Raw genomic sequence first — 17881 nt, 5'->3', positions numbered from 1 at the left:
TGTTAGGAATTACTCTTGCAGTAAGTGTAAAACAGAGAAAAGAACAGAAACAAGACTGTTTCTAGTACTCTGGTGTTGAGTGAAATGCTTTGGAGCCATGGTTCACACAACTTTATTGATTGACAGTCTTAAGACAAATAGCCAAATGACTCCAGACAGACAGTAGCCCTGATAAAGTCAATAGGAACAGAAGAGGAACCAGAAGGTAGTCTTACCACTGACAAATCCGTTGCCGCGGCTCTGGCTCCTGTTGAGAGCCCCCTGCAAGGCCGGTGGGAAGGGCTTGCCTGGGGTGGGCTGCTGGGTGTACATGGAGTAGATGGAGCTGGCTGCCAGGGTCTGGGGCTTGATCAGGTCTTTAGGCAGCTCTGGGGTGAAGGGTCTGACAGTGGCGGCCAGAGGGGGGTCCTGCTTTGAGGGCAGGGGCAGGGTCTGGCTCTGGGAGGGGGGCAGGGTGACATGGGCCTGTGGGCCCCCCTGGGATTGCTGGTGCTGGCTGGGAGGCTTGGCCTTGGGGAAGGTGCCTGTGTTGAGGCCTGGCTTGCCATAGGGGGCACCACTGGGGGCTTTGGGTTTGCTGGCAACGGGTGGGGGAACCTTAACTGGGGGTTTAGCAGCAGACTGGGGAAAGGAGGACAGAGAGGAGCTGGTTAGACCACAGAGGATTGGCATGTACGCACACACACACGATCAAGGACAACTCCTGATGTCAAGTGCTCATGTTTAATGAATGTTCAGTTTTCTGACTTTCTGGGCACCATACATTGCATTCGGTCTGCAGTAAAAATAGCTAAGCGGCCATTTTTGTTGAGATCCACAGTTCTTACCTGGGAGTCTCTGACCAGGTCGTCACTGCTCTGGTTCTTGCGGAGGGAGGCGGCGGGCACCTCAGTGGGCTCAAACATGGAAAATGGACGCACCCTCCTGTCCTTCTTCATCCCCTCAGTCTCATCTACACACACAACAACACAGGTGTAAAACATAACTATGCAAACATACAGGGAAAACAATAGCAAAACCCTATCTGGACTGTGTAAGTAATTAAGTGCATATTCAAGGAAAGTAAAGTGGCAATTTGAGTCTTCATGTTTGTGTGGGTTCGCGGATATGATTTGGCCACTACATATCTGGTCATTGTGTGGTCGAGTCTACAGTCATATTTATGTGTGGTTGTTGTGCTGTGGGGGTGGTTACCTTCCTCTGTGTTAGGGCTGGAGTGAGAGGTCATTCTGGGCAGTGTGGAGGATGACCCATGACTACTGCTGTTGGGCTCTGGTCCAGAAGGGCCCCACTCTGCCAGTTTACCTGAGAAAGGGCGGTGAGGGTGGTGGTTAGGGAGTTTAAGGTTTAAGGGGTGTTTTCTAAAAATACTTTCAATTGAAACCAATGAAAGGCAAAATATATTTAGAAAGGGTCTGGCCAATGCTGGGCTATATAGCAATACCCTGTGGCGGGGTCTTCTCTTTTCTCAGCAGAATTAAGACAGTACAGGAGCGCAAAATGTGGTAGAACTAGCTAGTTCTTTCCATCTTTCTAATTTCCTCAGTTACTGATTTAGACCTGATCAGGCCAGTCCGAAACCACATGGTTGTCAGACTGTCAGTTCTGCTGGAGGTAATGTGTTCGTTCCAACGGACCCATTTAGAATGCTTCCGAATCCAGAGTGGAAGGAGAATAGCAACAGGCACGGTTTAATTCAACAAACAGGCAGTATTGCCTCACAGCAACACATACAACAGAGATCTGGCAGAAAGAGAGATGATGATGAAAATACAAAAGAAAAATGTTTCTTCCATAACAAACATATCCCCTCAAAGCGTATTGCCACGCCCACACAACTGGGCCCCCTGCTCTGGCCCAGTTGTGCATCCACTGAAAGGGTAACAAACAGCAAGTACAAGCGGACACACTCACAGAGCACACCGCACCACAGGGAGTGTGTACTTTTTTTTTATCTTAGCCCGCAGCTATTTCAGAGGCTTAAGCAACAAGAACATGGATTCTAAAATAACCAAAAATGCACGAGAGACAAAAAGCAGAGGAGCCTTAGATATCCAGATATCTAGTGTTAAAGATTCGGTCCGTTATAGGCCAGAGCAGGGGGCCCAGTGTTGGCATGGTGAGGACCCGGGGCCAGGCAAAGACACTCCCCGTCGATGGAGAAGAGCTCTGGAGGGGTTTGGACCGGCTGCAGATTCACATTTTTCCTCCCCAAGGTCTCCCTCTTTTCTTTCAGATAAATAAAAAAATATACCAGTTTCATTTAAGGACCAACAAATGTACAGCCGTGCCATATAGATTGCAAAATATTTGGGAAGAGATGTTCGATGTTCAGCTTTTCTTTCCCACTGCATATTGGCTCATCACGCAGAAGTGATTGCATGTAACATCACAGGAGACTGGGGAAACTCTTACTTTAACTCCTGTTTTTCCCTCATTTTGCGTTGAAAAGGACATGTAAAGGAAAAGATGGACCAATGAAATGACTAGTTTTGATTTCATATCATAAATGTTTAATGATGCCTCTCCGATTGGGGCTACTCTCTGGCAGATGATTACACAGGCTGCTTTATAGAATTAATTAACATTTCATTATTTATTTATTTCTCCATATTTTCCTCATTGTTTCTGTGATCAAAAAATACAATTAACATTTAAATGAAATTCTTTAAGAGTCCTGTGTAGTATTTTGATACTTCGTGCAAGGCAATTGATAAGCATTAAAAACTTTGTGGATGGAACTTCCCGAGTGGCGCAGCGGTCTATGACACTGTGTTCCAGTGCAAACTGCATTTCTACAGATGCTGGTTCGAGACCCGTGCCAGCCGTGACTGGGAGACCCATGAGGCGACGCACAATTGGCCCAGCATTGTCCGAGTTATGGGAGGGTTTGGCCGGCCGGGATGTCCTTGTCTCATCACGCTGTAGCGACTCCTGTGGCAGGCTTGGCGCATGCACGCTGACACGGTCACCAGGTGTATGGTGTTTCCTCCGAGACAAAATATTTTTTTGTGGATGGGTATAATTTGTATGTATAAAATGTATAATAGTAATATTTAAAATTACTAAATCCAGTAATTTTGTATACATTTATTTAAATTTGCATCGGGTCGCATCTGGGGGTATTCTGGTAAGATGCCGGCAAAGTCGGCTGAATTCTGGTAGACGGAAACGGCCCGATGTACTTGGGACGATTCTGGGCAGTCATTCATTTTGATTCCGGGTCGAGTCCGACACCGAGCTGATTCAATCAGTTCCGGCTCCCCGGAAGAGGGCCGCTTCTGGGCCGATTCCTCATTGCTAGCTGGGAACGAACAGAAACATCACAGAATGGCATTATAATATATGCACAAATTGTTCTGGAATGTTTCGGATGGGAAACATGTAGATGCCTTTAGTGGCAATGTACAGGTAACTGCCAAAATAATGGATACAAAGTATATTGAAAGCAGGTGCTTCCACACAGGTGTGGTTCCTGAGTTAATTAAGCAATTAACATCCTATCATGCATAAAAATGTTGGGCAGGCCATTATTTTGGCTATGCCCCCATAGGATGACAAAGCCCCCATCCACAAGGCACGAGTGGTCACTGAATGGTTTGATGAGCATGTCAACGATGTAAACCACATGCCATGGCCGTCTCAGTCACCAGATTTCAACACAATTGAACACTTATGGGAGATTCTAGAGCTGGGCCTGAGACAGCATTTTCCACCACCATCAACAAAACACCAAATGATGGACTTTCTCATGGAAGAATGGTGTTGCATGATCCTCCAACAGTGTTCCAGACACTTGTAGAACCTGGGCATTGAAGCTGTTTTGGTCCAATATCCTATTAAGACTATGTTGGTGTTTCCTTTATTTTGGCAGTTACCTGTAGATTAAGTAAATTCATAGTAGCTATTTGACCAATCTGAAGAGAATACTACTGAGCTTTCCCTGGTTCAACCTCTGAATGCACAATCACACAGCAACATGAGGGCTGGTATTCCACCCTGGCAGACATAAGTCACCATTTAGTGGCAGAAGAATTCTGGTTAAGGAGAAGGTAGGCTATCATCTCAGACGGGCACCACAAAACAGCACTATAACCACTGATTCAAGGTCTGGTATCTTTTCAATCCCCCTAATGGTTCAGGTTCAAATAAGTAGGGTAATTGGATCCTAGATCTATGGTTAGGGGCATTGGTAGAGGAAGTAGCCACAACAGAGCACCAAGGCCATAGGTTACCTTCTGAGCTCAGAGTGACTTTACCACCAGAGCCCATCTATCAACAGGGGTATCTCAGAATCCTCAGCTCCTGTTGAGGGTGGGGAACTCAGTCACATGTCAAACCTCTTACAAGCTCGTCATCTGGATTTCATTTATCACTCAGCTGAGGTAGAGATATAGAGTACCAACCTTAATTAAAAGGAGACTGTGAGCGTAAGAGGTGAAGTGGAGACTTCAGCAGAAGAATTGACAGGCAAACGTTTGCCAGGGCCAAGAGGGAAGAAGTGAAAGGGGAAAGGTGAAATGAACATGTGTTAAGGTTAAGGTCACTGTCTCACCTGTGTTGGCCTTGCCCTGGGGATCTGGTTGTGCAGGCATGTTAACGGTGCCGTCGGGGTAGACAGCAGGTTTGACCAGCAGCTCGTGTCTCACTGGGCCGCGAGGCATGGTGGACGACTGGATGTACGGGCCGACAGCCGCCACACGAGAAGGACCCTGCTGCTGCTGCTGACCCCCCAGACCGTCAGAGGGCAGCTAGGGGGAGAAAGAGATATGAAGGGAGGGAGAGAGAGAGTTAGACAGACAGTTCAGAGCAAGCCAAACACACAGATCCAGCTTGTCATCAGTGTGGAGGAACAACAGGGTCACTCACTGACAGACAGTATGTAAAGAGTGAAAAGTACATACAAAAATAGAAATACATTTATTAAGCATCTCCCTCAGCTTAGTAGTAGATTACGCTGTTAGTCTATTTGCAACTCTCCTAAATACACAAAGGAGTGGTTGAAGTTATGGATGAAAATATGATAAAAGCTAATTTAAGGGAGCTAAACAGTGTTGAAAAATACTCCAACTACCCCACATAAAGCCTGATCAAGTTGAACTCTGAAACATTTAGGAAAAAAAACACAGACCAAACTATCAGCTCTCTTTACATTCCAATATAACCAAAGTCTTTCTCTGAAAGTTTTTGGTTCAGAAAACAAACTTTAGCAGTTGTGTAAAATGAAGTCTTACGCAATGGAGCAGATTAAATAAATCAAGCCGTGCCCTTTAAAACAAGATCAAATCAACTGCACTCCGCTACTGGAAACAGAAATGCAGATAATCCGACGGCTGCTGCTGCTCTACCAAGTCATGCTGAAGAGATCAGTTTGTGTCTATGTCAGGTCCAGCTCTGCCATTAGTTACTGTACCTGGGGATGAGCGTCTTTTGAAGCCCTCTCCTTACCAGGGTAGCCATTCTTGAGAAAACAAAAACACAAAAGGCAACAGCAGTTGAACACACTAGTAGTCAAACCCCATACAAGTACATAAGTCGCTATTGATCAGTTCCTCCCATATGTTCAGACGGAGCGAGGTGAGGTGATTCTAGGCTGACATCTTTCAGGCTAGCGTTTCGCGACAAATGTGTTAGAAACATGCCTTCCAGGTGATGTCAGACAGACCCTTGCTGTGTAGTTGGCCAGAGAGAAGGGTAAACGTAACGGCTCTTTGTGGCCGCCTGAAAAAGCCCTGCTCATTATAATTCGAGGCAGACTGTCACTAAATCCCCTCCTCAAAGAATCCTGCTCTATTCAGCCTTCAGATTCTCTGCTTTCATCTGTAATAACTACAGTACATACATATTACACCTTTACCTCTTCAGCTCTCTCCTTTCTTTACCTCAGCTCTTCCCTTCAACATAGGAGAGAGGACTTCAAAAGATGGACTTTTTTAATAATGTGATACATTATTTTCTACTGGTTGTAACTGACAATTAACCTGTCAGTCTATGTCGTTGTTTGAATTGTTTCCATGTTCGCTATGGGGGGGAAATGGTAAGACAAGCAGAACACTTGTTCAGTGAAGGCAATCCCACACTGTGTTAGCTAGGTTTTTCATGTCTTCGGGTGTAGTTCGTAAAGGTTGAAGCGTGTATGTTAGGATGGTAACGTTATAATAATTAAGGATGAAGCGTAAATTCATGCCAGGAATAAAAAGTGTGAAGTTTTTGATTTCCTCCCTTCTGTAATAAGCAGCCAATTAAGTATTTTCCCTTTATTCATGTGTTTAATCTGATACTGTTATCTCCAGCTAAACGTTTTTTATGTATGTAAGCACTTCATAGTTATATCAAGCTAATAAGTGACTCATTAGACAAGAAAGTTCTAAGAGTGTGCTTAACTGTATTTTCATTTATTTTATAGTTCTCGCGGAAGGTGATAATTCTGACTAAAACAACAGAATAAAACCGCCAGTAAAAATCAAGGAACAGTTGTGCTCGTGGTTACTGGTGGGAGCTACACTGGTGGTTTTAATGTATATAAAATGATTAAGTATGCCTATTAAGGGAAGGATTAATTCCACTTCAGTATGTGGTTGAATTATTAATTCTGTGAGTTTTAGCACTGCAGATTGGAGGGGGGTCTTAAAGAATGTGTTTTGCTTAGTATACACTTTCATCCAAAGCAGTTTACAAAACAGACTATTTGTGACTCGTTTCAGGAAAGTAGGCTTATGTCCTACGTCACTACTTCACAGGAGCGGCATTTGAACGTAAACATTTAATTTTGATCAGAATGCGTTTTTGGCAGAAATGCCTTAACCTCTCTTGGGTAGGGGGCAGTATTTTCATGGCCGAATGAAAAGTGTGCCCAAAGTAAACTGCCTGTTACTCAGGCCCAGAAGCTAGGATACGCATATAATTGGTAGATTTGGATAGAAACCACTCTAAAGTTTCTAAAACTGTTACAATTATGTCTGTGAGTATAACAGAATTGATATGGAAGGCAAAACTCCGAGGACAAACCATCCCCCCCAAAAAAAAAATCTGCCTACCACTGTTTCAATGGCTATCACTTTTATTATAAGGCGAAATCCTCCAAGATTGCAGTTCCTAGGGCTTCCACTAGATGTCAACAGTCTTTAGAAAGAGTTTCATGCTGGTATTTGGAAAAATGAGCCAGAAATTATATTTTTTCTAGGTGGCTCCCATTTTGGCTGTAGTGTTTCCAAGCGCGTGGAAGAGAGCCCATTCTTTGGTATATTTCTTCGGTAAAGACAATAACAATTCTCCGTCTTAAATTGCATCGTTTATTTACGTATTAGGGTACCTAAGGTTTGTTTATAAACGTTGTTTGACTTGTTTGGAAAAGTTTATTAGTAACGTTTGGGATTCATTTTGTATGCATTTTGATGGAGGGAAACTGGGTGGATTATTGACTGAAGCGCGCCAGCTAAACTGAGTTTTTATGGATATAAAGAAGGACATTATCGAACAAATGGACCATTTGTGATGTAAATGGGACCTTTTGGAGTGCCAACAGAAGAAGATCATCAAAGGTAAGGCATTTATTATATCGCTATTTATGACATTCGTGGCGCACCTGCCTGGTTGAAATATGTTTTTCATGCTTTTGTATGCGGGGCGCTGTCCTTAGATAATCGCATGGTGTGCTTTTGCCGTAAAGCCTTTTTGAAATCTGACACAGCAGCTGGATTAACAAGAAGTTAAGCTTTATTTTGATGTATTACATTTGTGATTTTCTGAAAGTTAAATATTTATAATTCTGTAGTTTGAATTTCGCGTTCTGCAATTTCACCGGATGTTGTCGAGGTGGGACGCTACCGTCCCACCTGCCCATAACAAACTTGTATTCCAACCATAAATATGAAAACAATTATTAAATTACGAGCCTAGTTGGTTTAGCCACAGATAAATACAGGAACCTTCCTGCTAGCCATGATTGGCTGAGATAATGAATGGGCTGGACATGCCAAGAGATGAGTTTGGATTGGTCTGCCATGTAGCGTGCTTCTGTCTATAACGTGAGCTGTTCAGTATGTGTTGACAGTCTTTTCTACCTCGCCGTTTTTGAAAGATATAAAGTTAACTTTCGCAGTTCTGAATGGCTTTCTACTTTCCTCAACAACATTGATTCCCTGAATTTAGCCGGCGCTATCGACAGATCAGTTGGAAAAAGTGATGGGATACTTTCTGCACACACCACGATCAATGTGAACCGAAGTGACTTGACACAACGCTGGTCAAACAATATGTTGCTACAAACAAAATGAGGTTAAATGGTTCCAGTCTGCCATGAAGCATTCATCCATGAATACGGGTAAGAGTCTAGCTATATTTTCAGATATGTTTATAATTTTGTCAGAAAGTAGTTTTATTGCAAGTTAAAGCGTACTGTTAGTTAGCGAGGAAACGTTAGCTTGCTGGCTCGCTAGCTAACATTACATGTATGATCTGTGTAGTAATATTTTTTAAATCAGAAACCCATTTGCATTGCTAGTTATAGCCTAATGTTAGCTAGCTAACGTTGAACCTACTTTGTTAGCTTTAGCTGCCTGCAGATTCATACTACATCTATGACAATGTTTGTATTGGTAGTAGTATGAGTTGGGATTATGCCGGTTCATTGTTTAACTAGCTACCTAGCTAGCTACATGTCTAAACAAAAAGACTCCACTTCAGACGGATTATTACATGACCCATCAAATTAGCCAGGTGTGTCTGGGGTTGATTGCGGCCATCTACTGGATTTCATGAACATGTGTACATGTCTAGACAAGTGTGAGCCATCCACTTAGCTAGATGTAGATGGGGGGTGGTTATAGCATTTCCTTCAGATAACCCATCAATTTAGTGTGTCGGGTAAGCATCATCTATTAACAATAAAATATTAATAAAATATTTTTATCTGGACACTTTCTGTTTTTGATATTGCTACTATGCAAGTAACCACTTCACTGTACCGTTTACACCTTCTGTATCCTGTGCATGTGACAAATTAACATACATTTTATTTGATTACCACATGGCCTCACATGTGAATCCTTAAAGAGTTGGGTGGGGCTTAAGAGGGTGTGAACGATACTGAATGGGTGTAGACAAAGAGCTCTCCAGTTGGTGTACCAAAACATTCAAGAAACATTTCCTCAAAAGTGGGGTTACGAGTTTATCAACTTTAAAACCAGAATTACTTTCCTATTGTTCCTCAACTGCAGTGTACAATATACCATGTTCTATTCTATTTTATCTAATGTAAAAAAAAAACACAATTTCAAATGTTGCTACATAAGACCGAATCAAGGCGGTCGGTCACATTTGCACATATACAGCTTAATATATATTTTATGACATTCTCTATGCAAATGTCATATGAACCAGGGAATATTGTGATCAGTGGCATGCACACTTTTAAGGAAACATTTTCAACTTCATATTCATCATCTCCAGCACCATACCAAAATGTGAAAACGGTGCGTTTCTATGTTAAGTAAAAAACAGGAAGTTAAGTGTTTCTGATGACACCATCTGGCGACACTTATGAAATCTGGTGTGCATCCTGTGATTTTAACCAACTATGAGTAGGCAAAGGTAAGTAGTAGTTGGTTAAAATGACATAATACACACCAGATGATGTCAAAATATTTTCAGATGACATTATCCGAAAACACTTTGTGTGCATCTTTATGACTACAACACATAGAAACCTGGCATTTTCACATAATATTATGTTGGAGTTTAGGTGGTGCAGGAGATTAACATTTGGGAAATGTCCCTTTAAATGATAAAACTTGGATTAGTAGGCATAAAGTCACTCAAACGGACAGATAAAGTGCCTTCAGAAAGTATTCACACCCATTTACTTTTTCCACATTTTGTCGTGTTACAACCTGAATTTAAAATGGATTCAATTTAGATTTTTTTTTATCACTGGCCTACACACACACAACACTTAATAATGTGGAATTGTGGTTTATGACATTTTTACAAGTAAATTAAAAATGAAAAGCTGAAATGTCAACCCTTTGTTATGGCAAGCCTAAATATGTTCAGGGGTAAAAATGTGCTTAATAAGTTGTGTGTGCAATAATAGTGTTTAACATAATTGTTGAATGACTACCTTATCTCTGTACCCCACACATACAATTATCTGTAAGGTCCCTCAGTCGTGCAATGAATTTCAAACACAAATTCAACCACAAAAGACCAGGGAAGGCACCTACAGTATTGGTCGATGGAAAAAAAAAAAAAAAAAAGATATTGAATATTCCTTTGAGCAAAGTGAAGTTATTAATTACACTTGGGTTGGTGTATCAATACACACAGTCACTAAAAAGATACAGGTGTCCTTCCTAACTCAGTTGTCGGAGAGGAACGAAACCGCTCAGGGATTTCACCAGTTTATTGGCTGTGATTGGAGAAAACTGAGGATGGATCAACAACATTGTAGTTACAAAGTGTTATGTTTGGGGTAAATCCAACACAACACATTACTGAGTTACACTCTCCATACTTTCAAGCATAGTGGTGGCTGCATCATGTTATGGGTATGCTTGTAATTGTTAAGGACTGTGGAATGTTTCAGGATAAAAAAAAAACAGAATGGAGTTAAGCACAGGCAAAATCCTAGAGGAAAACCTGGTTGTCTGCTCACCATCTGACACTGGTAGATGAATTCACCTTTCAGCAGGACAATAACCTAAAACACAAGGCCAAATCTACACTAGAGTTGTTACCAAAAAGACAGAGAATGTTCATGAGTGGCCGAGTTACAGTTTTGACTTAAATCTACAAGAAAATCTATGGCAAGACCTGAAAATGGTTGTCAAGCAATGATCAAAAACCAATGACAGCACTTGAATCATTTTCAAATGTCACGACTTCCGCCGAAGTCGGACCCTCTCCTTGTTCAGGCGGCGTTCGGCAGTCGACGTCACCGGCCGCCGATCCACTTTTCATTTTCCATTTGTTTTGTCTTTGTTTTACACACCTGATTTCAATCCCACAATAACTGTTTCATTATTTAACCCTCTGTTCCTCCATGGGTTTTTGTGAGTGATTGTTTATTGTATTTTCGGTCTGTCATGGTGTGCGTGTATTTGTTACTTTCTATATTTGACATTTTGAGTAAAAGTACATTGATTACTCATATCTGCTGTCATGCGCCTGACTCTCTACACCAGCCACACATAGGACCCATTACATCAAAGGAATAAATGGGCAAATGTTGCACCTTCCAGGTGTGGAAAGCTCCTAGAGACTTACCCAGAAAGACTCACATCTGTAATCGCTGCAAAAGGTGCTTCTACAAAGTATTGACTCAGGGGTGTGAATACTTAATAATACTCAATAAATTTGCTAACATTTCTAAAAACATTTGTTCAGTTTGTAGTTATGGGGTATTGTGTGTAGATGGGTAAAAATATATATATTTAATTCATTTTGAATTAAGGTTCTAACAACAAAATGTGGAATAAGTCAAGGGGTGTGAATACTTTCTGAAGGCACTGTAAATATCCCCACGTTAAGTTAGTTTGATTGAGATACAACATGATAGAGTTATCAAGGAGGAAATTAAAGGGTGATGTCTATTCATTTGACAGTGGTTTTGTTTCTCTATTAAAATACTACTGATCGAGGATAGATTCTGTAAATTGGCCACCACATGAAACATGTAAAATCATAATAAATCATGCCTGGGATTTACTAACATAATTTAAGAATTTGAGTGCCTGAGCAAATCATCCACAACCACTCTGAGTTTCCATTTGACAAACACTCCTCGCCCTTACACGTTGTTCTAGTACACTAATAGCTACAGCAAATCTCATGTGTCCTGACAATTTCCTCACAAAATCTTTCAAAGACAGATTAAAAAGTTCCATGTTTACATAGATTAAAAAGTGCAATGGAAACCACAGGAGTCAAAAACAATTCAGAGGAAGAGGGGCAGAGAGATACCAGGCAGTGATATCATCTCCTCTGGCATTCCTGTCTGTCTGCCTGCCTATGCTCTAGTCTCCTCCCCTCTCCTGGAGTTGTTTTTGCAAGTTGGGCTGAAGAGAGGGAATGTTGAGTGTAAACTGAGATAGCAAAATCAACCCTGTGACAAGGATCAAAACAATGATTAATTCCACCAGTGTCCTTCCCTCCTGGTCTTTGGGAGCCACCGGGTGCAGGCTTTTGCTCCAGCCAAGCACTAAAATACCTTAATCAGGTGTTAGTACTGGGCTGGGAGAAGGATCTCCCCACTCTGTGGGTCCCAGGGACGAGGGTTGAAGAACGTTGAATAGAGAGAGATTGAAAAAGTGAACTGTGGAAGGAGATATCTGAGGGTATTTCAGTCCTGTGAGTCAGTGATTTGTTTGTCAGTGAAGAAAGGCAGCAAGAGACAGGTTTGAGGAGTCTTACTTTTTTGATAGAGGCCGGCTCTGAGGGCCAGGGCATCTGGGGCTTTCAGAGGTAAACAAAATACAGTTGTGTTTATACTCTACAGCCCCAAGGGGGCGCTCAGGTTATCAATTTTGATGGGGTGTGCTTCACTATGTAAACATTTCCATTTCTTTCACAAAGTCTTGAGATGTCAAAGTAGGTGTTCTGCACTCATGTGTGCGCATGTGTGTGTGCGAGTGCGCATGTGTTTGTGCGTGTACAGTATGTGCGCATGTACACTACGTGCGTATGTACACTACGTGCGTGTGTGTACACTCACAGGCAGGTTCTCTTTCTGCTGCAGAGCGGCCTTCTTCTTCCAGAGGCGGTCTCGGAGCTCACTGACCCTTTTGTCCATAGAGGCCACCTCCAGGTTGCGCTTGTTCAGACTGTCTCTCTGATGCTGCAGCTTGGAGTTCTGCTCCTGGTTCAGCTTGTTACGCAGCTAGAGGGGACAAGAAATGACATGTCAGAGAGCTGAACTAGGATGGAGGACAGGGTAGAGGACATACAGTGCGTCATGAGAAAGTATTCATACACCTTGACTTATTCCACATTTTGTTGTGTTACAGTCTGAATTAAAAATTGCTCAAATGTATTTTGTTTCTCACCCATCTACACCCAATACCCCATAATGACAAAGTGAAAACATGTTTTTAGAAATGTTAGCAAATTTACTGAAAATTAAATACAGAAATATATGATTTACATAAGTATCTCCACCCCTGAGTCAATAAATGTTAGAATCACCTTTGGCAGCAATTACAGCTGTGAGTCTTTCTGGGTAAGTCTCTAAAAGCTTTGCATACCTGGATTGTACAATACAATTGCACATTATTCTTTAAAAAAATTCTTCAAGCTCTGTCAAGTTGGTTGCTGATCATTGCTAGACAGCAATTTTCAGTCTTGCCATAGATTTTCAAGCCGTTTTAAGTCAAAACTGTAACTAGGCCACTCAGGAACATTCAATGTCGTCTTGGTAAGCAACTCCAGTGTATATTTGGGCTTGTGATTTAGGTTATTGTCCTTCTGATAGGTGAATTTGTTTCCCAGTGTCTGTTGGAAAGCAGACTGAACTAGGTATTTAGGAACGACGCCTGTATGTTTGTAGTGACTGAGTGTATTGATACACCCTCCAAAGTGTAATTAATAACTTCACCATGCTCAAACGGATATTCAATGTCTGCTTTTTTTTTATTTTTACCCATCTACCAATAGATACCCTTCTCTGCGAGGCATTGGAAACCTCCCTGGTCTGTGGTTGAATTGGTGTTTGAAATTCACTGCTTGAATGAGGGACCTTACAGATATGAGGTAGTCATTCAAATATCATGTTAAACACTATTATTGCACAAAGAGTGAGTCCATGCAACTTATGTGATTTGTTAAGCAAATTATTACTCTTAAACTTATGTAGGCTTGCCGTAACAAAGGGGTTGAATACTTATTAACTCAAGACATTTCAGCTCCTCATTTTTAATTCATTTGTAAACATTTCAAAAAACATTATTCCACTTTGACATTATGGGGTACTGTGTGTAGGCCAGTGACAAAATAAAAGAATAATCGCAATTTAAATTTAAATTCCGGCTGTAAAAGAACAAAATGTTGAAAAAGTCAAGGGGTGTGAATACTTTCTGAAGGCACTGTATGAGGCTATGAACCAGTGGTTCTGATGGCTCAGTTGATTAGTTAGGGCATGGTGGTAGAGATAGTTAAGGGTTTGAGTCCCACACGAGCCACATACAAAATGTACGTGCTTTGGAATCAGACCTGGGTTAAATAGCCTGCATATGTAAAACACGTTCTAACAACAGAGCTCCTGGGATTTAGTTCAAGTACAATGGAATTTTCAATTGTCCCAATCAAACATACCTGTAGCTCCTTGTAGAGGCGGTCCAGTTCAGCCACAGAGCTCTGGTTGTCGTGGAAGGAGTCCATCTTGCCGTTCTTGAGCATCTCCAGCTGTCTGCTGAGCTCCTCCACCTTGGACACAGCCACCACCAGCTCCTTCTGCTTCTGTTGGAACAGACTGTTCATCTGCTCTATCTCCTCCACTAAAGACGAGAGAGAGGAGGTTAGAACCAATCGATCAGTCAGTCATCCTACACAAATCCCCCAATCAATTCACCACTCAATCAATCCAAACAACAACCAATCCCTTGCCCATTCATAACAACACTGTGCTCACCTAGCTTGCCGTTGCTGAGGCGTTTTTGCTCCACCTGGCCCTTGAGGGCCCGGACCTTCTTCAGCCTGGTCTCCTGGTTCTCCACATTCTCCTTGAGATGCTGCAACTTCTCCTGCTCCGACGCTTGCTGCTGCTGCCTCATGTAGCGCAGACGCTGCTCCTAAAGACAGGGGGAGTAGAGAGGAGAGATTGCATTATTACAGTGTTTTTGCTGCCTCTGCTGTGGCTTCAGGTAGCAGACACAGCTCCTGTGGAGGGGAGAGTAAGAGAAAAGAATGAGGATGGTTACAGAGGCCTGCTGTTTTATAAACCATAGCAGCTGCTCCTACACCTTCCCTGAACAAAGTCATTTTTTTACTTCATCATTTAATTGACAGCCTACTATATAATTTTAAATGTATGTACATTTTGGTGTATCTATGACCTGTTAAATGCTGCTTTTATGGCATGCTATCCTGCCAAACATACAGTACCTGTCGTTAGTTATAATTGAACATTTGAATATCACTACAGTCTAAGTTTAACAATGAACTTACTCATTGCGCCATAAACATGACATGAATCTCCTGAGAATGGTTATACTTTAAAACAATAGTGTATTTTCTGGCAAGGCATGATAACTTGGCCTCTCTCCTGGTTGATCAAATCAAATCAAGCTTTATTTACACAGCACATTTCAGACATGGAATGCAGTAAGGCATGGATGAGATATAGAAAATAGTAAAAATAAAGAAAACCCTTGAATGAGTAGGTGTGTCCAAACTTTTGACTGGTACTGTATATGCCAACTTGCTCTCTCAGAATAGCATAACGGACCTGCAACTTTGACTTTCTCCACTTCCGCTCTGCCTTTCTGCAATTTCTCTTAAATTGATTAGTTTCCTCACTCATCTATGTTTGGATGTGGCCTTTTTCAACTTTACTGGAGCTATGGCATCAATGGTTGCCCTTCATTTGCTATTAAAGTTATCAATTAAATCATCACAAGAGGAAGGTGGAGTATTGTTCATACACTAAAAATCTGCAGCAACTTCAGAGGTAAGATAGCGTTTCTTAATAATGCATTCAGTATTATCCTGTGCTATGAGCATCAAGGTAGTAAAAAAATACACATTGGTGATCAGGTAAAGCCAACAAACAATAGAGGATATGTCAATAGAAAGCCCCTTGGTAATAACCAGGTCAAGAGTATGGCCGTGGTTATGGGTGGGCCCAGTAACATTTTGGATAAAGTCCATAGAGCTCAAAAGATTCATAAGTTCAATGGCCTTGGAGTCAGTCTCTTTGTCAACATGAATATTAAAATCCCTCAACACAATGACTTTAGCATAGTTCTTAAGGACAATAGACAATAGTTCATATACATCAGTAAAGAAAGTGGGTTAGTGCTTTGGTGGTCTATATGGCCAGTACTGGTGGCTGACATTTAAACAGTATAGCATGATGATTAAAACACCCAAAGTCGCCAAATGAAATGTCCTTACAGCGGAGAGCATTAGTAAAAATAGAGGCAGATCCCACCCCCTTTTCCCCCTTTTCTGTTAGAATTTGAAAAGCTGTTATCCGGGGGGGAAGATTCAATAAGAGCAGCACTACAGTCTGATGGCAGCCATGTTTCAGTGAGACACATGCAATCAACTTTGCGCTCAGTAATGGAGGTCATTCACAGGAAAGGTTTTAGTTGTGATTGCTCTAACATTTAAAAGCGCCATCTTCAATGAGTGTGGGCCACTCTGCCCCTTGGGCATCTGCCTCGAGGGAACCAATGGAATAACAACCAAGTTATTAATGTTACAACTACGTTCTCTGACAAACTCCAATCTATCAGAATGGTAGAAGATGACAGTTTTTATAAACTCACTCGTACCCCCAAGGCATAAGACCGCTAAATAGTCAAATAATTGTTACCCAAACTATGTGCACTGACCCAACGTACACTCACTAGACTACTGTATATGCTGCATATACACACACACACACACACACACACACACACACACACACACACACACACACACACACACACACACACACACGCACACGCACACACACACACACAAAACCCGACAACTCAAACACACACACGCACCCACTTTTACATTCATAATGTGCTGCTGCTACTGTTCTTTGTTTTACTATTATTGTTATCTATCCTGATGCCTAGTCACTTTACCCTGCCTTCGTGTACATATCTACCTCACATTCTGCGTGCCCCTGCACATTGATCTGGTACTGGTACTCCCTGTATATAGCTCCACATTGATCTGGTACTGGTACTCCCTGTATATAGTTCCACATTGATCTGGTACTGGTACTCCCTGTATATAGCTCCATAGTGATCTGGTACTCCCTGTATATAGCTCCACAGTGATCTGGTACTGGTACTCCCTGTATATAGCTCCATTCTTATGTATTTTATTTTATTCCTTGTCTTACTATTTTATTAAATGTTTTCTTTGTATTATTATTTTTTTAACTCTGCATTGTTGGGAAGGGATCATAAGCAAGCATTTCACTGTAAAGTCTACACCAGTTGTATTTGGTGCACGTGACATAACATGTTTTGATTTTCCTGTTTGTTACCTTCTCCATCACTCCACCTGCTCAAGGCCATCCCATGAACCAGACGCTTCATCAAAAGGGTTATCTTCCAAACTCTTCCTATTCCTTAAAAACCTTTTTCACTCCCTGATAACTCCCCTTCTCAACTTTTCTCTATCACTTTGTCCTCACCTTTAATCGTCCCATCCCTCTTTCTCTCACCCCATCTCTGTTTTTCAATCTCTCCATTTATTTCCATCACTTTACCCACCCTCTTTCACTTTCTCTTGCTCTCAGCATCTCCCTCTTTCATCCGACCCCACTTGCTCTCCCTTGCTTTCTTTCTTCATCCATGTCTCATTAGCCCCTTTCCACCCCCCTCTTTCTTTCTACCCTCCCGCCCTTGTTACCTTGGAGGCGAGGAGTTGTTGCTGTGCATCTATCTGCTGCTGCTGTCTGGCAGCCATTTCCTGCAGCTCAGCCAGAGTCATGTCCATCCGTGGGGCCGACACCTGCACAACAGAGAGAGAGTCAGCTACACACGCCAACGTGCACGCACACACACACACGAGAGCTGGCAAAGTAAGACAAACTCTGAATAGTCTACGTACAAACACCATCTTTCTCTCACTCCAAACCAAGGGAAATATGTGTTTTGCATCTGTCAGGACAGGTCTGAAGCCAAGTAGAACAAGTACAGTCTCTGCATGTGGGTAA

General features: G+C 41.9%; 1 protein-coding gene across 2 annotated transcripts in view; it reads right to left on the bottom strand.

Moving 5' to 3' along the window:
• The window catches only part of LOC106607150 (apoptosis-stimulating of p53 protein 2), a 52544-nt gene that overhangs the window by 8611 nt on the left and 26052 nt on the right, over positions 1 to 17881 (bottom strand). Inside the window, exons 5-14 of one of the 2 annotated variants that reach the window (XM_014203789.3) lie at positions 17575 to 17676; positions 14624 to 14783; positions 14308 to 14489; positions 12713 to 12877; positions 12412 to 12453; positions 5414 to 5461; positions 4556 to 4751; positions 1195 to 1305; positions 828 to 952; positions 216 to 621 (exon numbers count right to left, since the gene is read on the bottom strand). In XM_014203789.3, the coding sequence (XP_014059264.1) occupies positions 216 to 621; positions 828 to 952; positions 1195 to 1305; positions 4556 to 4751; positions 5414 to 5461; positions 12412 to 12453; positions 12713 to 12877; positions 14308 to 14489; positions 14624 to 14783; positions 17575 to 17676 (1537 nt within the window). The remainder of the gene's footprint in view (positions 1 to 215; positions 622 to 827; positions 953 to 1194; positions 1306 to 4555; positions 4752 to 5413; positions 5462 to 12411; positions 12454 to 12712; positions 12878 to 14307; positions 14490 to 14623; positions 14784 to 17574; positions 17677 to 17881) is intronic. The other variant, XM_014203797.3, reaches the window with a different exon arrangement.

This window comes from Salmo salar, chromosome 01 (genome assembly GCF_965601325.2).
Source record: "Salmo salar chromosome 01, fSalSal1, whole genome shotgun sequence".
Lineage (NCBI taxonomy): Eukaryota > Metazoa > Chordata > Actinopteri > Salmoniformes > Salmonidae > Salmo > Salmo salar.
Note: the sequence above shows the minus strand (reverse complement) of the source record. Positions and strands in the feature narration are given on the sequence as shown.